Source organism: Phoca vitulina, unplaced genomic scaffold (assembly GCF_004348235.1).
Source record: "Phoca vitulina isolate PV1807 unplaced genomic scaffold, GSC_HSeal_1.0 scaffold40, whole genome shotgun sequence".
In the NCBI taxonomy this organism is placed as follows: domain Eukaryota; kingdom Metazoa; phylum Chordata; class Mammalia; order Carnivora; family Phocidae; genus Phoca; species Phoca vitulina.
This window is the reverse complement of record NW_022589743.1, coordinates 14,543,693-14,561,440: the sequence shown is the minus strand read 5'-3', so window position 1 is coordinate 14,561,440 and position 17,748 is coordinate 14,543,693. Positions and strand designations below refer to the sequence as shown.

Sequence of the window (17,748 nt, the reverse complement as noted above, 5' to 3'; positions counted from 1 at the left end):
GAATACCAATGAATATTTTTCTGATTGATGACTTAGATCATCTAAAACAGAAATGGCACAATACGATTAAACTGGGAAAATGTTTACAAATAAAAATCACCATCTTATGGTGGCCTTGAGTACTTACCCTTTCCTGTGATGTTTGATAGCGGAGGTGAAGAGCTGTGGGGTCCCAATCCACAGCAATATAGGCATTTCCGATGAAAGCTCGGTCTTCCCCACAATCAATTTTACAGCCTCTGCAAAATCTAAGGGTGGGGGGGGAATGATCTACTGAAGGATGGAATAATTATGAAAGAATCCAAATTTTCTTTATCAGATATATTCTCCCTTTCTACTTCTCCACTTTCTTTCTTGGGTTCACAGTCTGTCATGGGCCTCTAACTTAAGACTGATCAATGCATGAATATATATTAGTAATTATTATTATTTCAGGGAAGCATGCCTATCACTTCTCAAGTCTCTGTTTTTTCAAAGCACTTGACAGCCATTTTTAGTCCACATGAGTATGTGGACTTTATGGCAAGTAAATGACATGGAAATTGGACATTTGAGATAATACACGGGTAAGAAAATTCTAAATTTAGTTATTTAATGCTCTGAGGTAGGATAACTCATCTGATAGAACAATGCCTAATTTCCTTGTTTGTAAAGTGATACATTAAATAAATGCACATAAAATTTTATGGGAGGGGAGGGACCATGACAAGGCCATGGTTTCAGTGCCTATTTAGATTCTGTTTGCTAAGTCTATTACAGTTCTCTGAAGGCTGACTTCAGTACTCAGGTATTTTCCAAGGTGCAACAGTAATGACCAATCAATCTCCGTAATTCTTCTAAAAATAAAAAATAGACTTCCAGGAAAGTCTAGTAAGTAAACTGTTTTACTGGACTCAGAACTGCTAAACTGATTTATATTTAAGGAGCAGAAAGTATAAAATAATAAATGTTGATCATAAACTATGAATTTGATGAGTATCATACAGTTTATAGAACCACCTAAGGCTCAAGAGCAAAACTAAGCTATAGATCTCATAATAAGGAAAAGATGAATCAATAATTCCTAAGTTTATTCTAAGCTTCTCATTATTCAATATTACTTTTTTTTTTTTTTTTAAGATTTTATTTATTTATTTGACAGAGAGAAACACAGCGAGAGAGGGAACACAAGCAGGGGGAGTGGGAGAGGGAGAAGCAGGGGATCGAGCCCAGGACTCTGGGATCATGACCTGAGCTGAAAGCAGACGCTTAATGACTGAGTCACCCAGGCGCCCCATATTCAATATTACTTCTAAAAACTGGAAACCTTATGAAAAAGGTATAATATCTGAAGTTGCAATCTACTAAAATTTTTCTTTTGCAGAAGATCACTTTACCTATACCATGGGCACCAAGCACAGGAGTTTCCATCTTTCTGCACAACTCGTAGAGTGAAGGGATATTGATAGCCCATACTGTCATCACTGAAACAGAACATAAACCAAAGAGTATAAAAAAACATTTCTGATTTGAGGTCTCAACTCCTTTTCATTTTCTCTTGAAGTAACCCAAGGCAGGGACATCTGTCATAGCAGTATGCTCATGGTGATGGTTCGATGCTGGTTATCTTAACCCATAAGCAGCAGGCAGCCCTGTACCAAACACACTCAGGGCTCCCATGTTGTATCCTTGCATACAGAAGGGTAGACAGACTAGACTGCCAGATGTCTCTAAGAGAGTCCATGTGGTCCACGCAAATTTTATAAGATAAGCAAATCATGAAATCAAATACCAATTATCCTTCAGTCCTAATTCTATCATAAGATTTAATTCACATTAAATAAGTAATTAGACCTTTCTATGACAAGAACATTGACACAGCACAGAAGGCTGAAAGGTCATAATGGTTTTTTAGAAGAGTCGACTAACTATATATTTAGAAGTTTTCTTTAATCAGAATCCTGATGTGGTACATGACAGTTACCCCCTTTCCCTGCTTTAACTACTCAAAGCTATAAGGTACATAACATTTTTATTTTTTTTAAAGATTTATTTATCCATTTGACATAGAGAGAGAGACAGCGAGAGAGGGAACACAAGCAGGGGGAGTAGGAGAGGGAGAAGCAGGCTTCTCGCAGAGCAGGCAGCCCGATGTGGGGCTTGATCCCAGAACCCTGGGATCATGACCTGAGCCGAAGGCAGATGCTTAATGACTGAGCCACCCAGGCGCCCCGGTACATAACATTTTTAGAGTCATGTCTTTTAACTGCAAAACAGTCTTGAATTCTCCAACTTAAAAAAATATTTATTCATCCTTGCCCCAATAAGAAGCAATGCAGGACAGCACATCTGGCAATTGGCAGTGGCTATTACATGGTTGCTGAAGGTAATGAAACCATGATAAGGACTTTACCACCTCCAAAAATCTCAGTTCCAAATATCCTACTTTGCAACAACCATCTCCTATCCTTTTAAATCACTTATTCAAGTATCACTACTTTAACAATTATTTGACCAAAGAGAAATTTATTTACTTCTTAAAAAATAGATTTATTAGAGAGAGAGAGCATGCATGAAAGCAAGAGCAAGAGAGAGCAGAGGCAGAGGAAGAGGGAGAAGCAGACTCCCTGCTGAGCAGACAGCCTGATGCGGGGGCTCGATCCCAGGACCCTGGAATCATGACCTGAGCCGAAGGCAGACACACTTAACCAACTGAGCTACCCAGGCCCCCAAGACCAAAGAGAAATTTCTAGTCACTGCCCTCAAATCCTCACTTTCCTCCTTGTCCACTGTCCCTCAAAATAATCTTTTATATAGATCCTCAATTCCAGGAATTTGTCCATCTAATGTAAACATTCAAATTTATCGACATTAACACTCACAAAAATAGAGAACTGTACAATGAACCCCCATGTATTTGTCACCCAGCTATAACAATCATCAATCCTTGGCCACGTCTATTTCATCTATACCCTTATACCTAGCTCCCCTGGGTTCTTTTATTCCATTAAAAAAAAAAAAACTATGGTAAAATATACATAAAATTTACCATTTAACCATTTTTAAGTATACAATTCAGTGGCATTAAGTACATTCACAATGCTGTGCAACCATCACCACCATCCATCTCCAGAAATTTTTCATCTTCCCAAACAGAAACTCTGTACCCATCAAGCAATAATAATTCCCCAACACCTCTCCTCCCAAACCCTGGTAACCCCTAATCTACTTTCTGTCTATGAATTGCCTAATTGAGATATCTTATAAAAGTGAAATCACACAGTATTTGTCCTTTTGTGTCTGGCTATTTCACTTAGTATAATGTTTTTGAGGTTCACCTATGTTATAGTGGGTATTGGAACTTCATTCCTTTTTATGGTTAATGAATCCTCCATTGTATGGATATACTACATATTGTTTATCCATTTGTCTGTTGATGAACATTTGGGTTATTAGCCTCTTGGCTATTGTGACCCACTAATTATTTTGAAGGAAATTGGAGGCATTTTACCATTTTCATTCATAAATATTTCAGTGTGTTATTCCTAAAAGATCAACTTTTATTATTTTTTTTATTGCCTGTAGAAGCACTTTCTCTTTTACCTATTCTAACCTCCATGGCTTCATCTACACCACTCCACTAAAACAGCTTTTGCAAAAGTCACAAAGACTGCCATTTTATCAAGTCCAGTGGTCAGTTCCCACTGGCTGCTCCTTCTCAATCTCTCTTGTTGTCATTTTTCAACCTCTAAACGTTGGAATGGATCAGGCATTAGATTGTGGGTATCTTCTCTATCTAACGCTTACTCTCTAAATGATATCATCTAGTCTCAGAGCTTTAAATGCCAACTATTTGCTGATGACACCTATGTTTCTATCTCCAGCAAAGGACACTTCAGTCTATTTCCCACTTGAAAATATAACCTACATCTTGAATTTAACTTGATTCCTGTCATCTCTTGCCCAAACCTACTCCTTCCTCAGTTTTCCTCATTTCATTAAATGTTAACACCATTCATAAATAATTGCTCAGGCTGAAAACCAAGCCTGGATTCCTCTTTCCCTCATACTCCATATCCAATTCATTAGCAAGCCCTGGGAAAAGTCCTCATTTGGAAGTCCTTCAATTCAGTCCGACTTTCCTTCAAATTTAATCCTGCCTTATTGTCATTTTTACTAAACACAACATTCCTCAACTAAATTGCTTATCTATTACTTGCAGTTTTCCTTTAAGATTTATCCTCAAGCCTTATCATTGGCATCAAAAAAACCCATAACATAACCTACCAGCAAAGAGAACTTCTATTCAGTTAACACAGAAGCTGAACTCTCACTTGCACCATGACAACAAGATAATAAACTCCAGTTCAGTTCAGATATAAATAAGGCATCATGATCCTAACAATTATTAGAAATAAACACATTTACTAATCCAACAGAACACTGGTAGGAGGAATGGAAAGAAAACAGAAGACATTTATTTTCTTTACCTAGACTTACGAAATTATTCTGTGTTAAACTGACATGGTATGGAAATAATCCAACTGAATCATTTGTTATGGCATGGGAATTTTTTAGAGTTCATGTATAGAAATGCACACTATTGTTCCCATCCTGAATTTCAGAGGGTTGAGAGGATACAAATTTCCTGGTGAATTCATACTCTGTGGTTTTGCAATAACAAAAGTCAAGGATATTACCTGAAGGATTTAGAGCATTAGCAGGAGGGATTTTAGGTAAGAGATTAGAGAATGAAAGGCTTATTAGACACTAGAATGTCTAGGTGATAAAAGGAAGCTGTATAGTCAGTCTCTCCTACTCAAAAGATGAAACCAAATGGTTGAATTATATGCTCTCTGGATGGTTCTTTTTTTTTTTTCTAAAGATTTTATTTATTTGACAGAGAGAGACACAGCGAGAGAGGGAACACAAGCAGGGGGAGTGGGAGAGGGAGAAGCAGGCTTCCCGCGGAGCAGGGAGCCCGATGCGGGGCTCGATCCCAGGACTCTGGGATCATGACCCTAGCTGAAGGCAGACGCTTAATGACTGAGCCACCCAGGCGCCCCTGGATGGTTCTTAAACAAGTGATTAACCTAACATGGAATGTATCCTATGTATCACACAGAATTCATAGAAATTCTTCTTCTTCTTGAGTTTGGAAACCACAGGTCTAGGCTGATCCCCTAAACTCACCAATCCTGAGCATGGTTACTGGCTTCCTGAGGTGGGAGTGGGCTGGCTAATCGAGACACTTGAATCCAAACCGCATCATACAAGTCCTTCTTCCGGGTATGCACAGTACATGGAACAATCAGTGGCATTCCAAAGAGGCTGGGGCGATTCTTCTGAGATGAAAGGAAATACAGTTCTGTCCTCATCTGTATGTACAAACAAGAGACAAGAGGACTGAGAAGACAGGCCTTTGATTCCTCCCTTTCATTCTTCTAAGACGGCCAATAACAGACATTGTTAACATTTTCAAATTAGTCACTACCACACCTCCATTTATTGATAGAACCATCTTCCACTCATATGAAGAGAATGATTATTTAGAGTGGAGTCACTGAAAGGTTGAGGTATTGCCAGCTTCAGAGCTGCTGTCTATCAAACACAGGTTTTCAGCATTTAATATTTTCAAACTAGTTTTCTCTGATAAATATTTCTCACACACAGTGAATCATATGTAAAAACTAGTAATAGTTTCATAGCTCAAGGCTTTTAAAAGCAATTAAAATCCTTTCTCTGGAAAGTATGCCAGTAAACCAAAACTCCCTCAAAATGCGATTTTCTAATAAGGCGTTGATAGCTGCTGTTAGAGCATAATTCTCGAACTTTTGGAAAGGTACAAAACCCAGTCATTTAATGCTGTAAACACTTATGCATCTTCCTAAAAGTAGCTGAGTGACGTTAGTCTTTTTTTGTTTTTTAATTACATGATAGAATAAAAGTAAGGTACACTTTAAAAATATTTGATTTTAGTATGTTAAGGAGATTTTTATGATATTCCTTAATATAGAGATACTGCACAGAAGTAGCTTGGAAATGGCTGCTTAATAAAACAAAAGTTTAGGGGTGCCTGGGTGGCTCACTTGGTTAAGCGACTGCCTTCGGCTCAGGTCATGATCCCGGGGTCCTGGGATCAAGTCCTACATCGGGCTCCCCCTGCTTTGCGGGGAGCCTGCTTCTCCCCTCTGCCTCTGCCTGCCACTCCTCCCGCTTATGCTCTCTCTCTGTGTCAAATAAATAAAATCTTAAAAAAATAAATAAATAAAACAAAAGTTTAATGTAATAGAAAGGTTGGTTGGAGTTCAGGATTACTCAAAAAAGCTGCCAAGCACTTGGGACATTTAATTCTTTAAGTTTGGTCTCTGTGTAGTAGTTAGAGAAGCTAAATCAACGACTTAAAAACTCACTAAGGGTTATCTAGTTTCTAGGTGAAAAGACTTACTTCAGATTCTCAAGCATTTTTTTATCTTGCCATTATTCATTTTTTAATTAAAATTTTTAAAAAGATTTTATTTTATTTTTTTAAAGATTTTATTTTTTAAAAGATTTTATTTATTTATTTGACAGAGAGAGAGAGAGAGCGCACAAGCATGCCGAGTGGCAGGCAGAGGAGAGGGAGAAGAAAGCTCCCCGCTGAGCAGGGAGCCCGATGCAGGACTCAATCTCAGGACTCTGGGATCATGACCTGAGCCAAAGGCAGCCACTTAATCAACTAAGCAACCCAGGTGCCCCTAAAAGATTTTATTTTTAAGTAATCTCTACATCCAATGTGGGGCTCAAACTTCCAACCCCGAGATCAAGAGTCGCACGCTCCACTAACTGAGCCAGCCAGGCACCCCTTGCCGTTATTTATTTAAGCTTAGTTAAATACATGACTCTAAGACCCCATTTCATGTGTTGATGTTCTTACAAGACTTACAGAAATTGGGGCACCTGGATGGCTCAGTGGGTTGAGCATCTGCCTTTGGCTCAGGTCATGATCCCAGGGTCCTGGGATAGAACCCTACATAGGGCTCCCTGCTCAGCAGGGATCCTGCTTCTCCCTCTCCCTCTGCCCCTCCCCCCTGCTTGTGAGCTCTCTCTCTCCCAAATAAAATCTTAAAAAAAAAAAGACTCACAGAAATGTGTATAGAATTCAGAACAACTATTTTAAATTCAGAACTGTTTTTTAAAAATCTAAAAACGTAAAAAAAAAATCTAAAAACGTAGATTAGTTTTTCTCTACTTAATCTTCTACTATTCTTCCACTCCAACTCTAAGCAGATGACTTATTTTACTAAATAAATGAGACTAAGTGAGATCATCTAAGCAATGATCTCTTTCCTCTACTCTCCTCAGTGTATCTCTTTTCTAAACCCACACAAAATTTTCATCCTCTTGAAGGTAACTTCTCCCAGTACGGTGGGGACAGTCTGCTCAGTTCCATAGGGATAATACTCCCACTTTCCTAAACCAGAAATTCTCCCTTTGCTCTCTCCTAACAACTTTTCCTCTCAGCTGAAAAAACTCACTTGACCTGACTGTGCAAAGAACCTGCTCCATTTCTTTACTAGGTTACACTGTGAAACTGTGGTTTTCACTCTGACTTCTCTAGCCCATGTAAACCACTTCTTTTTTCTTTTAAATTGACTTGCCCTTTAGTTGTCATGTCAATACCGTTTTTCTATTTCTCTCTTTATTTTCTGAATACTGCTTACGTTGCCTTGCCTTAGTCCTATTCTTTTTCTACCTTGTAGAAGGAAATAGGAAGAAAAAAAAACTACTTTCAAAGTAACTCAACCATGATACCAAGAAGGTGGCAGGGAAAATGAAGAAATGGTAAATTCAAGTACTTCAAGTACTTTGAAAGAAGAAATTAAAGGGCATAGTGATATATTGAATACAGGGTTTTAGAAGAAAAGGGAAAAATCTAAGAACATTCCCAGCCTTTAGCTTTAGCATGGAAGAATAATGTTGCCTTTCACAGAAATGATGGGAAAAGGAACCTGACTTGAGACAGACAGATGGTAAAATCAAATTTAGGCATTCTCAAAGCAGCTGCCTAGATCATGAAGGAAACTGGAAACAGGGAACTAGTCAAAAGGTGAAAATTAAGAGCTGACAATGTGGCTTTATGGTCCAATAATTATGAAAACCTGTACATAATGCTTTAGCACTTACCATGCAATTATATAACATATACATGATAACTGAGGAGAGCTGTTTTCCAAGAATAAAAAAAAGTACATCCGAGTTCTTAATTTATGATGTGATAACACTTGGTAAAAAAAGACAGGGAAATGCATGGATCAATTATTTTAGCTGATGGGGCCAGTTGGAGCCGTGCTTAAAGACAATTCCAAGTCACAAATGGATCCCTTAATTCTCTGTCTACTCATACAATCCTGTCTAGAACATGGTCCACAGAATGTTATCCATATGGTCAGAAACTCACTTTAAGTCAAGAGTTATTAATTCAAATGGGGAGAAAAGTACATTTTAAAGAATTATCAGAAAACAAAGGGCTGTATTATTACCACTCAGGTCAAGACAGAATACAGCCGGCACTCCAAAAGCCTCCCTATGCTTCCTCCCAATCACAAATTCTTCCCTCCTTCTAAAGTTAACAGTTTTGGGGCACCTCCGTGGCTCAGTTGGTTAAGTGTCTGACTCTTGATTTTGGCTCAGGTAATGGTCTCAGGGTCGAGAGATCGAGCCCCATGCTGGGCTCCGTGCTGGGTGTGGAGCCTGCTTGGGATTCTTTCTCCTTCTCCCTCTATCCCCCCCTGCCCTGCTCATGCACTTTAAATAAATAAATAAATAAATAAATAAATAAATAAAAATTAAAAAGAAAGTTAACAGGTTTTCTGAATTTTATGGTAGTCATTTCCTTTCTTTGTATAATTTTGTAGCCTATGCATAAAAAACAATTTCATTTTCCCTGTTTCTAAAGTTTTTATTTAAAAAAAATAATAAAATTTATTTTTCTTTTGTGTCTGGCTTCTTTCCCACAATATTATGTTTATGAGATTCATTTATGTTGAATATAACTCTAAGTCCATTCATTTTCATTGCTGTATAATATTCTATGAATATGTCTCAACTTGTTGTCCCTTCTACTATTAATGGACATTTATTTTTTTAAAGATTTATTTTAGAGAGAGAGCAAGAGCGAGCAAGGGCGAGTGGGGTGAGGGGCAGAAGAAGAGGGAGGGAATCTCAAGCAGACTCTCCGCTGAGCACGGAGCCTGATGCGGGGCTCAATCTCATGACCCTGAGATCATGACCTGACCTGAAATCAAGAGTCCAACGCTTATCCAACTGAGACACCTAGATGCCCCAACTAATGGGCATTTAATGTTTTCATTTTTTGGTTTTCAGCTTTGGGTTATAGATAATGCTGTTATCTGAAGGAATATTCTTCTACACTCCTGGTACACATATGTCTCTTTTTAGGTGCTTAAAAAGGATAATTATCTTTAACTAGGTAACTATTTTCTAAAAGAGCTATATTAATTTATGCTCTTATTAACAGTGTATGAGAATCCCTGTTGCTCAAATATCCTTATCAACACTGTCAATCTGTTTAATCTTAGCTCTTCTGGTGGGTGTGCAGTGATATGGCAATGTGACTTTAATTTGCATTTCCCTGGTTAGTAGTGTGGCTGATCACTTTTTCATATGGTTACTGGCTATTTGGTTATCTTTTCTGTGAAGTGCCTGTTTAAGTATCAACCATTTTTTATGTTTTTTTCTTAATGATTTACATGAGTCCTCTGTATTTTCTGGATTGAACCCTTTGGCAGTTATAGATGTTGCAAACATCTTCTATTCCAAGGCTTGCCTTTCTACTCTCTTAATGGTGTCTTTTTTTTTTTTTAAGATTTTTTTATTTCTTTATTTTACAGAGAGTGAGCACAAGCAGGGGGAGAGGCAGAGGCAGAGGGAGAAGCAGACTCCCCGCTGAGCAGGGAGCCCAACATGAGGCTCGATCCCAGGACCCTGGAATCATGACCTGAGCCAAAGGCAGCCGCTTAACCGACTGAGCCACCCAGGTGCCCCTTAATGGTGTCTTTTGATGGAACTAAAGTTCTTAATTTTAATGATATCCAATTTATTAATCTTTTCCTTTATGGTTAGTGCTTTTTGTGTCCTATTTAAGCAGTCTTTCCCTACGTCAAGGTCATGAATGTTATTCACCTTTATCATTTTCTGGGGGTTGTTTTATTGTTTTGCTTTCACATTTATTCTATAGTCCACCTGGAATTGAACACTGTGTGATGAGAGATGGAGATGCCAAGTTTCATATGGCTATCCAATTATCTCAGCACCATTTACTGAGAAAATGGTCTTTCTCTCACTGATCTGCAATGCCATCTTTGTCATAATTCAAGTGTTCATGCACTTGTGAACCTGTTTCTGGGCCCTCTATTCTAATCCACTGGTCTACTTGTCTTTTTTCACACCAACATCACAATGTTTTAAGTACTGTAGTGTTATAAAATTCTAATATCTGGTAGCTCAATTCCTCGTGTTTTGTTCTTCTTCAACAGTGTCTTGGTTATTTTGGTGCTTTGTACTTCCACTTTTTTTTTTTTTACTTTTTAAGTAAGCTCTACGCCCAACATGGGGCTTAAACTCAAGACCCCAAGAGCAAGAGTTGCGTGCTCTACCGACTGAGCCAACCAGGCACCCCTGTACTTCCATTTTAGAATCAGCTTATCAAGTTATACATACACAATCATCCACACACACAGAGTAAGCATTTTCATTGGGATTGTGCATTGAATCTGTAGATCAATTTGTGGAGAACGGATATCTTTGAAATATTGGGTCTTCTAATCCATGAACATGGTCTAATCCTTCAAATATTTGAGTCTTCTTTAATTTTTGTCAATATTTTATTGTTTTCCATATAGATGCCTTATATATCTGCTGTAGTTTATTTCTAGGTACTTAATTTTTTTCCTACTATGACAAACGATATCTGTAGTGGATTGAATGGTGGCTCCCCGAAAGATATGTCCACATCCTAACCCCCAGAACTTGTGAATGTGACTTTATTTGGCAAAATCGTTTTTGCAGATGTAATTAAGTAGAGGATCTTGAGGTTGAGATATCCTGGATTATCTGGATGGCCCCTACATCTAATGACAAGTGCTCTTATCAGTACATTATTAGTAAAAAGTGAAGGGAGAAGAAGACCATGCAAAGAAGGAGGCAGAGACTGGAGTTACCAGCTAAGAACTGCCTATGGAAGCTGGAAGAGGCAAGGAAGGATTCTCGTCTAAAGCCTTTGGAGGGAGCACGGCCCTGTTGATTTCAGATGTCTTGATTTTAGACTTCCAGCCTTTAGAAATATGTATGAAAGAATAAATTTCTGTTGTTTTAATCCACCAAATTTGTGCTACTTTTTTATAGCAGTCCTATGAGACAACTTGTTTTACCCAAGAACATTCTTGTTTCTCTCCAACCAACCAAACCAATCTCCAAAGGTATCCACACTTAATGGCAGAGAAGATGTACATGTCTACATGAACACAGGAGACACAAACTTTTAAAAGAAAGTAGTATTCTGGGTGCCTGGGTGGCTCAGATGGTTAAACGTCTGCCTTCAGCTCAGGTCATGATCCCAGGGTCCTGGGATCGAGCCCTGCATCAGGCTCCCTGCTTGGTGAGGAGCCTGCTTCTCCCTCTCCCTCTACTGTTCCCCCTGCTTGTGCTCTCTAGCTCTGTCAAATAAATAAATAAAATCTTTAAAAAAATAAAAAATAAAAGAAAGTAGTATTCAGATGTACCAGCTATCCTGTTGCTGTTTAATATGAGTGAGGAATGTCATTTCATACATAGGCCAGCATGTGTGATACCAAATCCCGGCTCTGATCACTTACACTGTCATACATAATATATTGAAAGTGAACAAAATGAAGATGCTTCAAAGACAGAAAGTGGCTATGTTTCACAAATGACACTGGTAAGACCGGCAGTAACTTGCTTAACGTTAAACTAACCATTTTTCGGTGGACTGCAATGATGTAGCCTGTAAAGGAATTGTCAGGAAGAGATGGCATATGACCATTCACCATTCCATTTGTGAAGTTTTTCTCAGTTCCACATGGCACAACAGTGTTTGGCATTCCATTGGGTATGAATATTGGTCGGGGCAAGTCCCCATTGGTGGATAGAGTGAACATTCCATTTGTAGATGGGGAAGAGGAGAAATCTACAAATTCAAAGATAAGTATAGCATCATAAGCTTGTGGTGCCTTCATCTTTGCTCTTTTCTCAAATAATGTGGGGACTCAGACCACTGTAGTACAGTCTCTTTTAGCAAAGGGCAGGGAGAAATCACAGTTCAAATAATAATTCTAGATTGATTAGAAGATTTTAATTTCAGATTTTACTTCTATAACTCACACTTAGACTAAATGACAAAGCAGAGTAATTGCTGGAAAGTTTTCTGAAAAGTATAAGTAAAATTTTTGTAAGAACCTTTATCAGCACCATATTGTTGCACGCAGTTTTCTTTTTCCTCTCTACAAATTCATGTCTCCATTCTCTTAAAAATGTTTAGTTGAATACAGTAGTCTCTAGCTAGATGTTGCCTTTTTTTTTTAACTTTACACAGACTTCCCATATACCTTAGGTCTCCACAACTGCAAAGCCTTCCCCATTAGCAACAACCCCCCAACCAAAGTTAATATATTTGTTACAAATGATTATGAAAGATACTTTTTAAATTTAAATTAAAAACGCAATTTTTTCAGTCTCAACAGTGCTCAACACTCCATGTAACTAGTGGATATTCTATTGGATGCAAAGGTTATATGATAGGCAAACAATACTATTTGGTCAAAAAGACTCAGATAACCATATCAAATCACATGCAATATTGATAAACAGTAATTCTTCTTTTGTTTTTATTTCCCACCCCAACCCAAAAGAGATTATTTTTTAGTTGTGTTTATTATTTTGTTTTCTGATAGTATATATCTCTTATGCCATCTGTTGCCAGGTTAGTGTCAGATAAAAAGAATTAAGAGATCTGAATTCCAGGGGCAGATTTAGTTAAGCATCTACTTGTCACTTACATTGCCTGAATTTTAGGCTCCTTGTCTAAAAAATGAGGAATTTGAGCCAAATGATCACCAAGGTTTCCATCAGGCTCCAAAACTCTTTTGCCCAAATATCCTTAGCCCAAACAAATATAAACCCAGTATTTAAAGCTAAAATCACAAGAAGGAGCTCTAGTTCTACCTTACCTGTCTGTATTGGACTAGAAGCTGAAATTGGAGATCCAGGAATGGGGATTTCAAATGCACACAAAAATCCACTTACTGAGAGTCGTACTTTTTGGTTGTCCTGAGGGAAATTCTACAGAAAAAGAGGTAAGATGAGAAGGGGGGAAATGCTTCAGATAAAATGGAAAATCATCTTTCTGATACATACAAGTTAATGTCTTAGATGCTTTCACCAATAAAACAAACAAGATGACTAATTTTTCTCAAACAACTAAAAGATGAAGCTTGATAAACTGACTGAAAACTAACCTTACAAAACCGTTATCCCTTTCCATAGGAAAGAAGTATATTGTGTATAACTGGCTCCTTAAGTTTTGTCCCTCATTTCAAGCATCTAAACCCCAACCTCAGAGAGTTCTTACCTTTGCTTTACACATGAGAAAAACATCAATTAGGTGAGTTTCATACCAATGGTATGAGCTCAATTCAGGGTAGGTAACATATTTATTATTTTATTAAAAATTTTTTTAAACTTATTTTATTTAAATTCAATTAGTGGGGGCACCTGGGTGGCTCAGTCGTTAAGCATCTGCCTTCGGCTCAGGTCATGTTCCCAGGGTCCTGGGATTGAGCCCCGCATCGGGCTCCCTGCTCAGCGGGAAGCCTGCTTCTCCCTCTCTCACTCCCCCTGCTTGTGTTCCCTCTCTCGCTGTCTCTGTCAAATAAATAAGATCTTTAATAAAAAAAATAAAATAAATTCAATTAGTGTATCATTAGTTTCAGATGTACAGTTCAGTTATTCATCCAGTGCTCATTACATCACTTGCCCACCTTAATGCCCAATACCCAGTTACCCCATCCCTCCCCACCTAAATTTATTTTTTTGTTTCAAGTTTTTATTTAAATTCTAGTTAGTTAACATATGGTGTAATATTAGTTTTAGGCAATATATTTGTTAAATTGCTTATTTTTGTAGCTGGTATGCAGGAAGAAGTGACTTACGTCAATTTGTCTTTGCTCTCTAACTTCTTAAGAGTATTGAAAGGCCAGGTGTATATATTCATAAAGAAACAGTAAAAGCACACATTTATAAATATGTATAAAATTTTAACCTAGGAAGACTTCTAGTGAGCGTGGTAATATAGAAGAGCTGTAAAGTGTAGCAGCAGTAGTCAATGGGGGAATTCTATACTGTAGTGACATAGCTAGATCACTCCATATAGATAGCACTGGACTTATATATTTCCCTTCTTTAAAAATGCCACTATCATTATTACTTCTTTATGCTGGCAGATAACCCTTTTTAAAGTTTCTGGGATGGGAAACTTGAGAAATTTTTTTGTTCAGTCTTTGTTGTTATTAATATCTCCTTCAGTCATTAATTGATAAAACTGTGATTTTTTTTTATTTAAAAGATTTATTTTATTTATCTGAGAGAGAGAGCGGGGGGAAGAATAGAGGGAGAAGCAGACTCCCCGCTGAGCACGGAGGTGAATGCAGGGCTTGATCCCAGGACCCCGAGATCATGACCTGAGCCGAAATCAAGAGTCAGCCGCTCAATCGACTGAGCCATCCAGGTGCCCTGAGAAAACGGTGATCTTTGAAGGATGGAATCAAGGGTTTCTTAGAAAGAATAGTTAATATTACCTTTATGTTGGAACCATGTACTTCTGCAAGAAGGATTTGTTCTGATTTAAGCCCACAGAGATCGCTCAGCTGTTTTTTTAATCCCGTGTACTTTTCATCCATATTCAGTCGTAGTCCATATCGTACAGGGGTAGTACCATCCAGCTTAATAACTAGTAAAGAAAAAACATCTTTTATCAGTAAAATGCAGGTTTCATTGAAAGCTTTCCTGTGTGTGTGTGTGTGTGTGTGTGTGTGTGTGTGTGTGTGACTTGGAAATAGCAAACATTTCAGTCTAGAATTTTTTTTTTAAAGATTTTATTTATTATTTATTTGAGAGAGAAGGATAGAACACGAGCAGGGGGAACAGCAGAGGGAGAGAGAGAAGCAGATTCCCCGCTGAGCAGGGAGCCCAATGTGGGACTCGATCCCAGGACCCTGGGATCATGACCTGAGCTGAAGGCGGATACTTAACCGACTAAGCCACCCAGATGCCCCTCAGTCTAGAATTTTTATTTTATTTGTAAACTACAATAGATAGTACTCGGGGATGATATTGAATGAAATCATTATTTTTTGATGTTCATCTGCTATAGAAGTGTGAATAGCTTTGCAAGATTTTAAAGAGTTTCTGGTATGTTTGAAACAATAGAGGAATCAATGGGTACAAGGCTTGGACCTATATTCCAGGTCTTTCAAACTTCAAATTATGCCTAAAATTAGATTGCTAGATTATAACATGCTGGCCAATTTTTATGAGAATGCATTATAAAGAAACGACTATACTTACAAATTCGGGTTACCTGAATAAGGTAAAAGACATTGAAGTAATTTTTCGGAACTTTGTGACCTACCTGTTATTTCTAAGTGCATATAACTGTCCATTGGTAGTGGTAAAGACAAAAAATTGAAAGGGTCAAATCGGACACTTATATGCCCACATGTCTTGCATCTGACTTGGGATCTCAGCTGCCCGTGGAACAAATCCACAACAATTGATCTATTCCTTCTCAGATGGTTGTCCCAGGCCTAGCAAGGAAAAAGATTAGAAAACTTTTTTTCCCCCAAAATTCAAAAGATAATTATTTCTACACAAATTCAAATAAATTGGCTAAGTCTATTAGGTTTAAATGTCAAGAATATAATCCTCTGAAACTAATATAATATTGTATGTAAACTATACCCCAATTAAAAAAAGAACATAATCCTTAATCTTCATTTAAAACATGGAAGCTTTCTGCCTGTAAATTTACAATGCAGATATGTAATTTAAAATGTACCACCTACTGAGATAGTATAGAAAACCAGTTTTTTTTTTTTTTTTAAAGATTTTATTTATTTGACAGAGAGAGAGAGAGACAGTGAGAGAAGCAACACAAGCTGGGGGAGTGGCAGAGGGAGAAGCAGGCTTCCTGCCGAGCAGGGAGCCCGATGCGGGGCTCAATCCCAGGACCCTGGGATCATGACCTGAGCTGAAGGCAGACGCTTAACGACTGAGCCACCCAGGCGCCCCAGAAAACCAGTTCTTGAATGGAATGTGATTCTTTCTGTTCAACCTATATGATATTAAATACAGACGGAAAATCCTATTTTTTTGTTCTTACCATGGTGACAGTGATGAGTATTAAAGTTCTTTACCCATTAAAAGGCAGATAAAACATGTCTATTGGTCACTGTACACATTATTTTAGCAATTATGGGGACTCCAAGTTCTACTGAATAATTATTCCTACATTCTTTCCCAAAAGTTTACAATGTAAAAAGGCAACATTTTAAAACTTGCATTAAAGATGCTTTGTTTTGGTGTTACTGAACAAGAATTAAACAGAGAAATATAAATTCCTTCACTTCCACAGTACAATTCTGATCACAGAATAGTTTAGCTAGCATTTAAGCTGTGCAACACACATTCGTGGCCAGAACATTTGATCTATTGCTTACATTAGAAATTCAAAACTGACAAACCTCTGCAGCTACTTCCCAGTCTGGTCGGCCATCGCTGTCCTTCAGTTCCACATATGGCTTCTCATGGACTCGGTTGAGATCCTCATGAAGACCATCCAAGAGAAAAGCCAGAAGTTCTTGGGAGTCTTGTTGCTGGAACCCATTAAACCTGGGAGCATATTTTGCTATAGTCCACTATAAATATAACAGGAATCAAACTCATTATTTGCTACCCCATAAAATTTGGAATGAATATGCCCCATCATTCATTCAGAGGCATTATGAGAAGGTAAACAGTATTTAGTCTGCCTCAATTTCAGCAAATATATTTTGAATAATCACAAAATCTTTCTAGTCTTAATCTCAAATGACAAGGAAAAAAAGGTATTTTGGCCAATACTGTGTCCCAGTTCAGTATCATATAAGCAGTTCTTTAGGTACACAGATATTATTTAAGACAGGTAGGACAGAAATATTAAAATGGCCTTTGCTCTCATTGAAAAAGTTCTGTTATAGTTTTCTTTTACAGTTAACTCTTCTAGTCTTGTATCCTAACTTTTATTATTAGAGGCAGAATAGCCTTGTGTTTAACTGTGAGGACTTAACTAACTAGCTTATAATCTTGGGCAAGCTGTTTTTTTTTTTTAAAGATTTATTTATTTGAGAGACAGAGTGTGAGAGAGACAGCACATGACAGGGGGGAGGGTCAGAGAGAGAAGCAGACTCCCTGCCGAGCAGCGAGCCCGACGCGGACTCGATCCAGGGACTCCAGGATCATGACCTGAGCCGAAGGCAGTCGCTTAACCAACTGAGCCACCCAGGCGCCCTTGGGCAAGCTGTTTAACTGCCCTGAGCCTTAGTTTCCTAAGCCATAAAAAGTGAGGATAATAATATTGCTTTACATTCTAGGATTACTTAGAAGATTAAATGAGTTAATACATATAAAGTAATTAGAATAGTGCTTGCAAGTGGT

At 37.9% G+C, this 17,748-nt stretch overlaps 1 protein-coding gene across 2 annotated transcripts in view; it reads right to left on the bottom strand.

Annotated features, from left to right (window-relative positions):
- USP32 (ubiquitin specific peptidase 32) overlaps positions 1-17,748 on the bottom strand; it is a 213,328-nt gene that overhangs the window by 11,156 nt on the left and 184,424 nt on the right. For both annotated transcript variants that reach the window (XM_032429128.1, XM_032429129.1), the window contains exons 22-29: positions 16,797-16,970; positions 15,686-15,860; positions 14,853-15,004; positions 13,227-13,338; positions 11,976-12,187; positions 5,173-5,357; positions 1,377-1,463; positions 128-248 (exon numbers count right to left, since the gene is read on the bottom strand). In XM_032429128.1, coding sequence (XP_032285019.1) covers positions 128-248; positions 1,377-1,463; positions 5,173-5,357; positions 11,976-12,187; positions 13,227-13,338; positions 14,853-15,004; positions 15,686-15,860; positions 16,797-16,970 — 1,218 coding nt within the window. The remainder of the gene's footprint in view (positions 1-127; positions 249-1,376; positions 1,464-5,172; positions 5,358-11,975; positions 12,188-13,226; positions 13,339-14,852; positions 15,005-15,685; positions 15,861-16,796; positions 16,971-17,748) is intronic.